Below are 13,514 nucleotides of genomic sequence, written 5' to 3'. Positions count from 1 at the left end.
TTAAATTTTCAAAAATCAAAATGGCGGATCCAATATGGCGGACCACTTTTTTTCTAATTATAGCTTGTTATGAAGCCTGGTATTCAGAGATCCTCGTTATCTTTGATTACGACATTGAAATTAAATTTTCAAAATTTAAAATGGGTTTAAATGGTGCTAACGGTAATGCATTGCGTTAAAAGTAAAACGCATATTGTTCGGGACGCCATATTTGATCCGCCATTTTGAATTATCGAAAATATAATATCAATTTCGAAATCAGTGGCGGCGAAAATCTCTGGATACCAAGCTTCATAACAATCTATACATTTTTGAGGATATCGTCCGCCATATTGGATCCGCCATTTTGATTTTTTAAATTAAATATCAATTTCGAAATCAGTGATGACGAAAAGCGCTGGATACCAAGCTTCACAACAATCCATAAATTTTTTAATAAATCGTCCGCCATATTGGATCCGCCATTTTGAATTTTGGAAATTTTATTTAATATTCGAATTCAGTGACGACGAAAATCCCTAATTAGCAAATTTCATTAAAATCTGTCAAATACATATGGAGTAAATACTACGATTCATAAAAATTTATAAATTTATGAAGAGATCGTTCGCCATATTGGATCCGTCATTTTGATTTTTGAAAATTGAATATCAGTTTCGAAATCAGTGACGACGAAAATCCCTGGACACCAAGCTTCATAACAATATAGACATTTTTTAAGAAATCGTCCCCCATATTGGATCCGCCATTGTGAATTTTGGAAATTTAATATAATATTCGAAATCAGTGATGATGAAAAACCCTAATTACCAAATTTCATTGAAATCTTTCAAATACATATGGAGTAAATATTTTTGTCGTCTTATATTGTCGATTCGTCCCTATGTGCGCCGTACTTGAATAGCTCGGCTGGCAGGCCGTCAGCTCCAGCAGCTTTGTTGTTTTTCAGCCGCGTAATCGCTATTCTTACCTCGTCATAGTCAGGCGGTGGGACAGCTACTCCATCATCATCGAATGGGGGCTCGGGTTCGTCTTCTTCACTACTTTCAGCGCTGCTACCATTCAATAGGTTGTAAAAGTGTTCCCTCCACAATTTTTGATTTTTTAAGAGCTTGNTTGGTAATAAAATTCAATGATTTGCAAGCGTTGCTCGTTAGTAAGTCTATTCATGATGAAATGTCAAAGCATACTGAGCATCTTTCTCTTTGACACCATGTCTGAAATCCCACGTGATCTGTCAAATACTAATGCATGAAAATCCTAACCTCAAAAAAATCACCCGTTACATTCTTGACATCTTTCGCTAGGTCGCCATTGTTGTTCTTACAGGAGATCGCCCTGGTCTTGGAACCTTCCGTAAGTCGCCTAACCCTCTGGTAGAATTTTCTGGCGTTCTTCCTGTCTGCCAGCATCTCAAGCTCGTCGCACTCACGTATTTCGGTCTCTCGTTCTTCCACCGGGGTGAACGTCAGTACTCGGCGACGGAGTCTCTCTCCTACCACGAATCCAACACCGAATTTGAGCTCCTTTACGTGGCAACTGTAGTAGACGTCGCAAGGCTTCACGCTTACTTTTCCTTGCCCCGTCCATCGCATTTCTTGTATGGCGGTGATGCCAGCCTTTGTCTTCCCGAGGACATCAATCAGCCGGGCCGAGGCACCTTCCCCATTAAGGGTCCGGATATTCCAGGTGCATACCCTTAAATCATAGTCCTTTATACGTTTGCCGTGGTCGCCATCAAAACCAGGGGGTCTAATCCGAGGCTGTTTGTTCTCTTTCATTGGGCAGGGTTTTAACGTGGCGGGACCCAAACCCAGCGCACGCGAAGTTTTACGCCTTCTCACTTTAGCTCGCTCCCAAACGGGTGTTTGGTTGCCAGAGGATACGTGGATATAGATATCCGGACGTTGTGAGCTGCGATTTGAACCGTACGCACAAGAATCGCTTCTGGCCACTCCCAGGTGAAAGGCAGTCAAAAGTTTTCCACTTCTGCGCACGGAACCATCCTCCAAACTGCATACTTACATATATACCCAGTCGTATAACTCTACAGCTGAAACGATTAATATACTTCTACATATATATACCCAGTCGTATAACTCTACAGCTGAAACGATTAATATACTTCTACATATATATACCCAGTCGTATAACTCTACAGCTGAAACGATTAATATACTTCTAGGTAGCTGAAGGCTTGCACGCGTAGCTAAACGTTTGAGATTCCCTCCAAGTCCATCGCGTGGTCCCTTTCCATGAGATGTTGCGTGGAAATATATCTCTGCTTTCGTATTGAAATCGGCTTTATAAAAAATGAGGTTTGCAAAGTTAAATCTATTTTTATATGTTGAGGGGCACCATCTTTACTTACGTAAACGCTGCAATGTGAATCGTTGTCCATATCACTTCCGTGGTCCTTCACGCATCTTCTACAAAGCTGTGCGAGTTACGATTCCACACAAACCAAGCGTGGTCAGGCTACTCTTGCACACCTTCGTGTTTTCGATGGTATGCCACCCCCATACGATAAGCGTCGTCGTTTCTGTGTACCTATTGCCATGTGTATCCTTAGATTGCGTTCTGACCGTTAATACTGCCAGGTTGGACGTCTGTCACATGTAGTCTGCAGGCGATACCAAGATGTCGTCAAGAGCTTGGAAAAAAAGCGCAAGGCTCAATTGTGCGTCCCCTAAAGCCCATCCCAGTCATTTTGAAATCAGTACCGTGGTCCCGATATCCCGCGCCTATCTCTGATGCATACATGCATATATACATACATACTTATGTATATACCCTGCAAACCAAAGTTCCCCAAATCTGAACGAAATCTTTAGGATAATCTCATTTCTGTAACGATTTTTTTTACGAATCTTCAAAGAAAGTTATATGAAGTGGTTGACACCTTGATTCAGTAATAAAAGGTTTGCTCAAAAAACAGTTTTCTCACTCCCTCTTGACAAAATCGGCTCTCTTAGCAAGGCACTGTGTGTGGGTTCGTGTGTGTGTACAAAGTTTTTGTAAGGGAGTTAAGGGAGTGTCATTCATTGACACGAACTCGTAAAGAAATATCTGTACGAAAAATAAAGAAAATCCTGAAAAAACTTCTGCAAGAAATTCGTCACATAGCAGCATTGTTTTCATTGCTTTACCGATTTTCTTCCGAAATTTCGTAAAAGAATAGAAGTGTGCACAGTTTATTTTATTTTAGAAAATTCGGCAAAAAAAATCTTTACGAATTCTTTAAAATTTCTTTACAATTCAGAATACTCTGAAAAAATGTTTTGGTTTGGAATCCGATCGCAAAAAATGCATGCAATTCGAATTCTCTAATTTTTGTGTCAAAAAGGCATATTCTTATTTCATATTTCTTTTCACACTTATTTGAGAAATCTGATTTGCCCCTCTTACTTCTTGAAACAAAGCTCTAAATAGCAGTGGTTTTAAGCACTATATCTTCTAATAAAATACAACAATATCGCTTTAAATAAATAAATTTTTTGACATATACAATTGTTTTAAAGTTAATCCAACCTTTAGTTTGCTTTTATATCACATTTTGTAAACTTCATTATTTTCTCTTCAAAGTATTTTTGTAGATTTCGCTCTCCATGCATGACAATTTGCGCGAATCGGCTGATTTTGATGGTCATATCAAAATCACTTCCTTTTTCAGTAACGTCTGAACATAAATTTCGGAGGCAAATATACCGACATTAACTCAAATTCAACACACAAAGGGGAGGGACCTACAGTTTTACGCCGATTCCGAACGGCGATTGTATTTTTATGATAAGTTGTTTTTCATGGCAGAAATACACTCGGCGGTTTGCCATTGCCTGCCGAGGGACGACCGCTGTTAAGAAAAAACCTTTTTTCAAAATTTTTTTGCGATGTGTCTTTCACCAGGGCTTGAACCCAGGCCCTGCGGAGTGGAAGCGCGCACTGCTTAGCACCACACCACAGCGGCAACATGGCCAGAATAGCTGAACATAATTGGCAAACTATTTATTTTTAAATATGTAATAATATAATAAGATTAATATAATATTTATCATATTTGCCAAATAAAGTTTTTTTTTTCATTTTGGAAAAAAATCTCCTGACTTCAAAAATAGTTTAGCCCGTTTCAAATTTGTATTAATTCCTATTATTGGTAAAAATTTGTTGTAAAATTTTGAGGAAAAAAAGAGTGCATTTTTCGAGAAAATTAACTTTTATTCTTTTTACAAAATTGGCCGCCATTTTGTAAATTTTAAGTTTTGTAAATTTCAAACGAATTTTCAATGAAAGCTGGGCCACCTATAAGAATCAAAACACAATTTTTGTTTCGTTTTTTTTTTTTATTTTTATAATTCAAAATTGATATGTGCATATATTTATTAAAAATCGTTTTTTCCAAAAAAAAGAAAAAATACGTATCCTCTCATTTTCCTTGTAGAGTAACATATTTCATCGGCAATCAAATTTACGATGTGAAGTTGTCAGCCTGCCTGATTTGAGATGGATTTGGCCTGTTATATACATATATAATTTTCGATGCAGCTATTGCTTTTTCTAAAAGGTGCTAGTGTAGAATTTTTTGGAAAGCGTAAAAAGTGGCCGTATCATGTTTTAAGTCATCCGAGATCATTACAATGCTGCTGTGTTTTATTTCAATTCCATCTTGTCGAATCACAATTGCAGGCATTTAAGAGTTTTACTTTTAATAATCATAAATATTTTATTTTAATGACCAAAAAGCTCTTTATGAAATTGGGCAATGAATATCTTCTTTCTTCTTGAATATCTTCTTTCTTCTGAATTTTCTTCTTGAAAGAAATCACAACATAACATTCTAATATTCTTTAAATTAAATATAAGTACAAAGTTGAAATAAGGACAAAGTATCTCCAAACAAATAAATAACAACAATAAGATCCCTAGATTACTTGGGCAGGGTCGCCAAATGTAGAATCACAATTCCAGGTGTTTAAGTGAAATAAATTAATGATTTTATTTTTAATAATCAAAAATATTTTGATTTAATGACCAACAAGTTCTTTATGAAATTTCACAATGAATATCACAAGGCGAATTAATATAAGGTGATAGCAGGAGTACAAAACAAAAATTTACATGTATTTTGTTTTTGCTTTGGCGGCATGAACTCTAAAAATCTGTAAGAGTGTGTGTAGAAATTCAAACAAAATTTTTCAATTTGATATCAGAAGCCGTGCGGCGAAACACATACACAAAATCAGCTGAGCTAGTAACACCACCTTATATAAATTCGTCTTGGAATACCACAAATTTTCTTCTTGAAAGAAATCACAACATAATATTCTAATATTCTTTAAATTAAAAATAAGTACAAAGTAGAAATAAGTACAAAGTAGAACCATTTCCAAACAAATAAATAACAACAATAAGATCCCTACACATCTTTATAACGAAAAACCGAGGTGAAGAGTGTTGCCTGGTCGTTGTTCCAATGGAAAGCCTGGGCGGCATCTTGAGACAACAAAACTATAATTTTCTGCAAAATCACACTGTACGACGACTTCTCCTTCGTCAAAATTTTCCCTAGGATTCTTAAAATAAAGCGACTGTTCCTTTGCAATATAAGCATGTCGTTTCAGAGTGTCCAGGGCATCACACAAACTGCCTATAAAAACGTCACTGGACAGAAGTTGAGTGGAGATTGTGAAGCGGCCGGTGCCAAACCAATTTTAAAACTGCACGTATGTAGCATCATACGTACTCCCAAACTAATTCAGATCATACTCTAAAACTTTTAGGGTATTATAATTATACCTGAGGCTATATTAAAAAAAAATATAAATAAAAATATTATTATTATGAGTTGCATTCGATCTTCGACTGTGGTCGAAAGTGCTGATCGAACGAATTTTCATTTGGTATTATGGCGCTCATTCGATGAAAAATAGCGCTATTGTGAATTTCGCGCGTTTAGGTTGTTAACAATAGTATATTTTCACCGCGCAGAAGCTTTGTTTACAAATCGAGCAAACTAAATAGTGTGCTTATACATATTTATGTAAATTTGCGCAAATTAAAATTAAATAAAAAGTAAAGCGAGTTTATAAAAACGTGGTAAAAATTAGTACAACGGAGTTCTGGTTCAACGATTCGTCAGAAGGGTGAGAGCTTAGAAAAATTTTGAGAGAGTTTAAGTGTAGTCTTTCGAATATATTTTGGCATACTATATATTTAAGAAATTTTGTGATCCAAATCTATTTAAAATATATTAAAACTGTAAACAGCTCTATGATTTTGTTCTCAGAGATCGTGCCAACAGAGTATTCTTTCATAAGTAAAACCAGCCTTTGGGATTTTCTTTCATAAGTAAAACCAGCCTTTGTGTTTAGTATGCACGACGTTAGAACTGCATAAAATTAATAAACATTTTTTAAAGTTAGTGTCTACCCGCCAAAAAGTAAGAAAACAAATGCAAAATCATACATTTTTCACAATTTTCTAACACTTCGCTACACCAACGAAAGCAAAATTCTGTTCGACAGAAAATTCGATACTCAACGAAAATTTCGACACGCTTGCATAGCTCATAATAAGGGCCATATATATATTAAAAAAAAATTGGTCGAAGTTTCTCAAATTTTGTTTTTAAATTTTCATTTCCGATGTGGTATAAAATGTTTTTTTTTATTAAATCTATTTCGCATTTTAAAAAGCGAGACATTTTTACACCAAATCGCGAAGTTTAAAAATTTTTTTAATTATTTTTTTTTCAATACAAAAAATTACTTTACAAAACACCTAATTTTAATTTTTACTATTCTTTGGAAGCCAATAACTCGAAAAGTAACCATCATATAAAAAAAAAAATATGTACACAATTTCATATCTCACACAGGTACAATTACCCAAAATATAAAGGAATTCTATAGCATCACCCTTTTTTACCTCGATTTAATTAGCTTGGGATGGAACTATGTAAAATGATGCGCCTAAAAGATGCAGCAATTTCCATTCTAAAATTGCGTAGCGAGTTTTAGTTTTTTAAACTATAATTTTTTCCCCTGTCCGCTTGACGCGAAATGCACGATGTGTCATCATTATCAATTGAGTCAATATTAAATGAGACATATTTTCTCCTTATATGCAACCATTTCAGGGGGTAGCACCCCAAAAAACTAAAAAAAAAAAAATGTACTGTTACACACAAAATTGAGCGTACGGCTTTTTTTGTTAATATTCGTTAAAATTTGTTTGTTCATTTTGTATTAAAATATGGATTATAATTTAGCAAACCCCATTTAAATCCAATAATGAAACCGTGTACGGAAGTTACGAAAAATCTACAAAGTTTCAGCAAAATCGCAAACATTTTAGTAAGAATTTCTAAAACAATTAAGGTATGCAGTTTCATAGCCCATCAAATTTTAGTGTAATAATAATAAAATATAAGCCATATTTTAATAAAAAATTTAAGCATGTTAAACATTGCGAATATTAACATAAAAAAGCGTTCGCCCAATTTTGTGAATAGCAGTATTTATACCGAGCTTATTTAAATATTCGTGCACTTAAAAACAAATTTGCTGTACATTTTTATCATTTTTCTATTTTTCTTTTACTATTTTTTAGCTTTTTGTATTATTAAAAATAAAAAAATTATATTTTAAATATGCTACGGCATAACGCTTTCGCCGACTTGCCGACATATAAATTAATCCTCGGCTTTGGTCTATGCACTTTGGGTGGCGCTATGCTATACGCTTACTTTAAAACTCGCGACGAAGACGAGGATGTGGCACAACAGAAACCAGGAGTAAAACAGAGAAGAGGAAAGCCGGCACCAACTAACTCTCCAAAACAAAAAGGAAAAGAGATACAAATTAATTTTGAGATATCAAATGAGCACATACCGCTGTGTGTAGGTCGCGGCGGAGCTAATTTAAGCTCTATTGAACAACAGACACGTACCAAAATTCGTTTGAAGTGAGTTCTTCTTACACAAAAATGTTTCTACTTTATTTATACCTAAGAATGTATGTGTCTATTCAATTATAGAGACAAAAATGAGAAGTACAAAATCTGTGATATAACTGGTAACGCAAATGGCGTCAAACAAGCGCGTTCATTGCTGCTTAAAGAGATCGAAAGGGCGCCTATTATCAAGGAAGAAATCTGGGTGCCGCAAAGTGTGTGTGGCAAAATTATGGGACGATGTGGCGAAGCAATGCAAGAAATATGCCGCATCTCCTTGGCTAAGGTGGCTGTGGATTCAGGCGGGGGTCGTAGTGGCGGAGCTAAGGACAGACGTCGCATTCTTATTACCGGCAACCAGCAACAGGTGAGACAAAATGTTTTTTGTAATTACATATGTAGGGACTTTAAAACACCGTTCTGTAAAAATAAATATGCACTCCATTCTTACTGAATTTTTGTTTTGCAAAGTTTAGTTTAAAATTTCAAGCCTCACATGAACATATAATTCATAATTTTAAAAAAATTTCATACTTTTTGTAGGTAAATATCGCCCGCAAATTGCTTGAGGAAAAAATTGAAGAGGACGAAGAACTTCGTCGGGCCGTTGAAGAAGTTGAGCACCGACGGGAACCTCGGCGCTCCCCTTCGAATAGCATAAATTCTAGTATGTATTCTTCACAAACATCATTGAGCTCCCATTTGCTGCCTCGTGAAAAAATGCTCGCAGCTCGAGACGAGGAAAAGCCTATGGAGGTATACGTTTCTGCTATTGCTTCGCCTTCTAAGTTCTGGGTACAAATAATTGGCCCACAATCGAAGAAACTGGATGACATGGTCCAATCAATGACAGACTATTATAGTGAACCAGAGAATAAGGCTCGCCATCAAATCCAAGAACCGTATCTAGGGCAAATAGTAGCAGCCATATTTAAATACGATGGGAAGTGGTATCGTGCAGAAATTGTTGGCATTTTGCCAAATCAATACAACCCAAACGAAGTAGTATTGGACCTGTATTTCGTTGATTACGGTGACAGTGAATATGTATCCCCTCACGAAGTATTTGAGCTGCGTACAGATTTTCTGACTTTAAGGTATATTAAATTCACACAATTCATGTAGTATTACCTTTAAAATTACATATTTCAAACACAATAGATTTCAAGCAGTGGAATGCTTTTTAGCCGGAGTTAAGTCTACAATATTGAATGATCCAGACACTTGGGAAACACAATCAATTCAAAAGTTTGAGGAACTTACCCAAGGCAAGTATAAGGTGTATACACTTACCTTATTCCCTTTTTACATGGTTAGTCGGGGAATTAAAAAAACACGTGCGAAAATAATTTTTTTCCGAATCTCCTAACTTGTTCGATAAAAAAAAATGTACATATGTATATAGTAAAATTTCGAGTATGAGACAAAATCGTGTAAAAGGAAAATGAAGTATATTTGAGATATGATTATAAGCAAATTAATGTTTATTTTCCTGCAGTTGCGAACTGGAAAAAATTAATTTCCCGCGCTGTTACATACAAAGAGCGTCAAAAGGCCATAGTCGATACTGCCCCAGCTCGCGAGAGTTCACCTATACCCGGTGTTGAACTTTTCGACTTGACTGAAGGTACAAATTAAAATACTCTTGCTGTTTAGACATATATAATTGTTATCATATTTCCAGGAGTAGAAGTCAATATTGGCCACATGTTAATTTCGCATGGTTTTGCCTTGCCTGCTGATGACATTCCGCGACCGCGTTCCCCTTACTATGCTGTTGGCCCGGAATCATTGGCATTTGATCAAACCAATTTAAACTCGCCTCAATCTCTACGTCGTAACGAGAACTTGTCGATTAGTAATGGGAATTTAAGAGCAGCGGAGGATTCCCTTCTCGAGGAGCAGTTGGATCACTTGAGAATCAACAATAACTTGCATTTAAATGGCGCTGGCGATGCGCGTATTGCATCAATGGCAACAGAAACGGCATCTAATCTAGCCAAACTTACCGCTTCCGAGCTCTTTAACGATAATTTCGATGAAACATCTACGAAAACGTCAGGAAATGGGAATCGCCATATCAATGGAAATTTAAATCGATAAGGGCAAATTTAAGGATTCCTTCTCATGTTACTACCTACATAATAGTGTATCACCTTGTTTTATGTTTAGTTCTTTAGTGGGTATTCTTGTAAATATTTAAATGATACGTCTTTTAACCAAAACATGTCCTTTGACGCATGTTTATTATCGACATTTAGTTGCGTATTTATAAAAGATTGTTTAAAATATCCTGATAAAAATTTTACTTCTATGTATGTTTGCATATAATATTTTATTTTTTCTTAAATGACTTTAGTTTAACGAATTTACTTAATTCATTGGAAAAAACATTGTAATCAAATTGATAACAAAATTGTTTCTAAAACTACAGGCTTTCGCGAAAAAATTGAAGCTGTTTTAGTATATAAACCTGAAAACGATTTTCAAAAATGTATGCAAAATAATTTATGTACATATGTATTAAAAGGGCTGCAAGAATCAACTCATAAATAAACTCGAGTCTAGCGCCGCTGTTGAGTTGAAACTAGTTGAATGCAGATACTAAGAAAATATGTGAGTTCTTGTCTTTCACTAGCGGATAAACTTGTTAATTCATCACACCACCAACCACTGCTTCGCACGAGGCGATTTTGCGTTCAACTTTTGCGTTCAACTCACGCAGGGCTATTTTGTTATTTTTAGCCATTCAATTTTTTTTTGTGCAACCCTGCGTGAGTTGAACGCAAAATCGCCTGGTGCGAACGGCCTTTTAACGATCGATTCAACTCAACAGCGGCGCTAGACTCGAGTTATGGGATGAATTCATGAGTTAAAGCTGAAATTAGTCAAGAACGCAGAACGTATACTTAAACGCAGTCTATATACGCAGAATTTTGTCGATTACTGGAGCCCTCAGTGTTGCTTACTACAGTGTTGCCACTCATCAATGCCTTTTCATAAACTTACCTTTTCAACTACAATTTTTCGTGCTATAATAGATCGTAGCTAAATATAAACTACTTAGTTTTCAACAAAGAACCTTATTCAATAGTAAATTTCAAATATTTTAAACGTATTTTGAATAGGACATTATAACTTTTTTGCCATCTACAAAACTGACGAAGTGGCAACCATCTATAGAAGGAAGAAATCAGCTGACACGGAAAAATCTAAATTCCGCAGATTTCTGCGCTACGGGCTACAACTACAGAAAAATTCTGCGGTGTTGAGTTTTCATTTACATGGCGCTCTGGTAAGACAGATCGTGTCAGCTGACTCGGATTTACGTACCGGTAGGTTTACGTTCTTGACTAATTTCAGCTTAACTCTTGCAGCCCTTTAGTATGTATCTATATCGTTTTGGTATGCGGAAAATATGTGACATAAAAATATCGTACAAATTACATGCACACATATTTGTATACATATGCCCGAGCATATACAAAATATGTACATTGGCTTACATTTGGCGAGCCCGAAATAAATTTTCTATTTTAATTTCATATCAAATTTAGATGAGATTTAGGCCCCTATTATGAGTTGCATTCGATCTTCGACTGTGGTCGAAAGTGCTGATCGATCGAATTTTCATTTGGTATTATGGCGCACATTCGATGGAGAAAACCGCTATTGTGAATTTCGCTCGTTTAGGTTGTTCACAATAGTGNGTTCCATTTTTGAAAGAAAATGTTTCTCTTATTCTCTAATTACCAAATCCGGTCCGGATTGTTAGGGAAAGAACCTAGTGTTGATATTATCAGTGAACTGTAATTTTCGATTTTCTTTCCTCAACGTTTAAGACATTGTGATTTAAATAATATCAACAAAATTTCTGTGAAAAATCGAAACCGGAACGAAACCGAAACCAAAACCGAAATAAATTTTGAAGAACGAAACCAAAACCGAAACCGAAACACTTGGCAAAACCGAAACCCAAACCGGAACGTTATTTTGAATCGGTTTCATTCCTTGGTGCTTATACATATGTACATACATATGTAAATTTGTGAAAATTAAAAGTTGCGATCCCGTACAAGTCCGGACTAGTCAGAAATAGTCAGAATCAGTCAGATTTTACTGGAAATCGATCCCGTACTCGGTTCTCTGACTATTGAGAGGACAAAAAAGAGAGTAAATACGGTTCTCTCTCTGTCAGAAGTTACCAGTTTTAGTCCGAGAATTTTTTGCTGGTAAATTCTGGTAAATGTGTCAAACGATCAGCTGTAGTGTGTTTGGCAACCAAATTGTAAACAAAAGAAAAGTGCACTCTGCTAATTCATGTTGAAAAGTATTTAATTACTTGTTTAAGTAGATTCTAATGAATTTGAAAGTATTTTTGGTTATTTACATGTGTGAGCTGGATGTGTTTACATACAAAATAAGCAAAAATTTACAACCGAAATTTGGAAGTTATGTTGAAGTTGACAGAAGTTACCATTTTTTACTAGAAAGCGATCTCGTACATTTCAATGTTACTCTCTCGCTCAGAGTGAATTTTAATTTTTTGGCAGTTTTACTTGTCCGAGTCCGAGGAATACGGGATTGCACCTAAAATGAAATAAAAACGAAAGCGAGTTTATAAAAGCGTGGTAAAAAAAATTTAATTAGCACAACGGAGTTCTGGTTGAACGATTCGTCAGAGGATGAGGGCTTAGAAAACTGGCTAGGAGCAAAAAACGTGACAGTTTAAGTGCAGTATTTCGAATATATTTTGACATACAATATATTTAAGAAATTTTGTGATCCAAATCTATTTAAAATATATTAAAACTATAAACAGCTCCATGTTTTTGTTTTCAGAGATCGTGCCAATAGCGTATAGGGATTTTCTTTCATATGTAAAACCAGACTTTCGCGCTTTTGTTTACTATTCACGACGTTAGAACTGCTTGAATATAATACAAATTGTTTAAAATTAGTGTCTAGCCGCCAAAAAGTAAGAAAATAAATGCAAAATCATACATTTTTAAAATTTTTTAACACTCCGCTACACCAACGAAAGCAAAATTCTGTTCAACAGAAAATTCGATACTCAACGAAAATTTCGATACGCTTGCATAGCCATAATACGAATTTCACTTTCGATCTTCGATAGCCAGCGAAGATCGAAAATCGAATGCAACTCATAATAGGGGCCTTAGCGTTTTAATTAATACTAAAGCAAAGTTTTTTTGCAACAAGGGTCTGATAAAGTAAAGCTGTTCAATGATTTGAGTAAGATCACTGGAGTTCAAAATCTGCATCCTGCTCTTACCGTTTGTACCCTTATTTATACCAAATATGAAATTTTAGGTTAAGAGCGCGGTTACCCACGAACGTGTACGTAGCGTAGCGTAGAAGTACGTTGAAACATATCAAGTTTGCTGTTGATAGAAGGAGAGAGATGCAATGTCTATGTCACGGGCATGCGGTGGTGAGTTTTTGTTAACACGCAGATGCCATAAGATAGATGGTCTCAGCTGATACGTTCTACGTTTTTACGTCTGTGGGTAACTGAGCTTAAATACGCATGATGACGGCCC

At 35.6% G+C, this 13,514-nt stretch overlaps 1 protein-coding gene across 5 annotated transcripts in view; it reads left to right on the top strand.

The window, feature by feature from the left end:
• Positions 1-10,680, top strand: part of papi (tudor and KH domain containing protein papi) — a 44,815-nt gene extending 34,135 nt beyond the window's left edge. For 4 of the 5 annotated variants that reach the window (XM_017620112.1, XM_017620110.1, XM_017620109.1 and 1 more), the window contains 6 exons: positions 7,609-7,962; positions 8,035-8,317; positions 8,494-9,047; positions 9,112-9,218; positions 9,449-9,577; positions 9,635-10,053. In XM_017620112.1, coding sequence (XP_017475601.1) covers positions 7,649-7,962; positions 8,035-8,317; positions 8,494-9,047; positions 9,112-9,218; positions 9,449-9,577; positions 9,635-10,053 — 1,806 coding nt within the window. In that variant the 5' untranslated portion in view covers positions 7,609-7,648. Of the gene's footprint in view, positions 1-7,608; positions 7,963-8,034; positions 8,318-8,493; positions 9,048-9,111; positions 9,219-9,448; positions 9,578-9,634 lie in introns of those variants that run through there. The other variant, XM_017620113.1, reaches the window with a different exon arrangement.
• Positions 10,681-13,514: the final 2,834 nt, after the last annotated feature.

This window comes from Rhagoletis zephyria, unplaced genomic scaffold, assembly GCF_001687245.7.
Source record: "Rhagoletis zephyria isolate East Lansing unplaced genomic scaffold, Rhagoletis_zephyria_1.1 Rzeph_scaffold_02053, whole genome shotgun sequence".
In the NCBI taxonomy this organism is placed as follows: domain Eukaryota; kingdom Metazoa; phylum Arthropoda; class Insecta; order Diptera; family Tephritidae; genus Rhagoletis; species Rhagoletis zephyria.
This window is presented reverse-complemented; position numbering and strand designations above follow the sequence as displayed.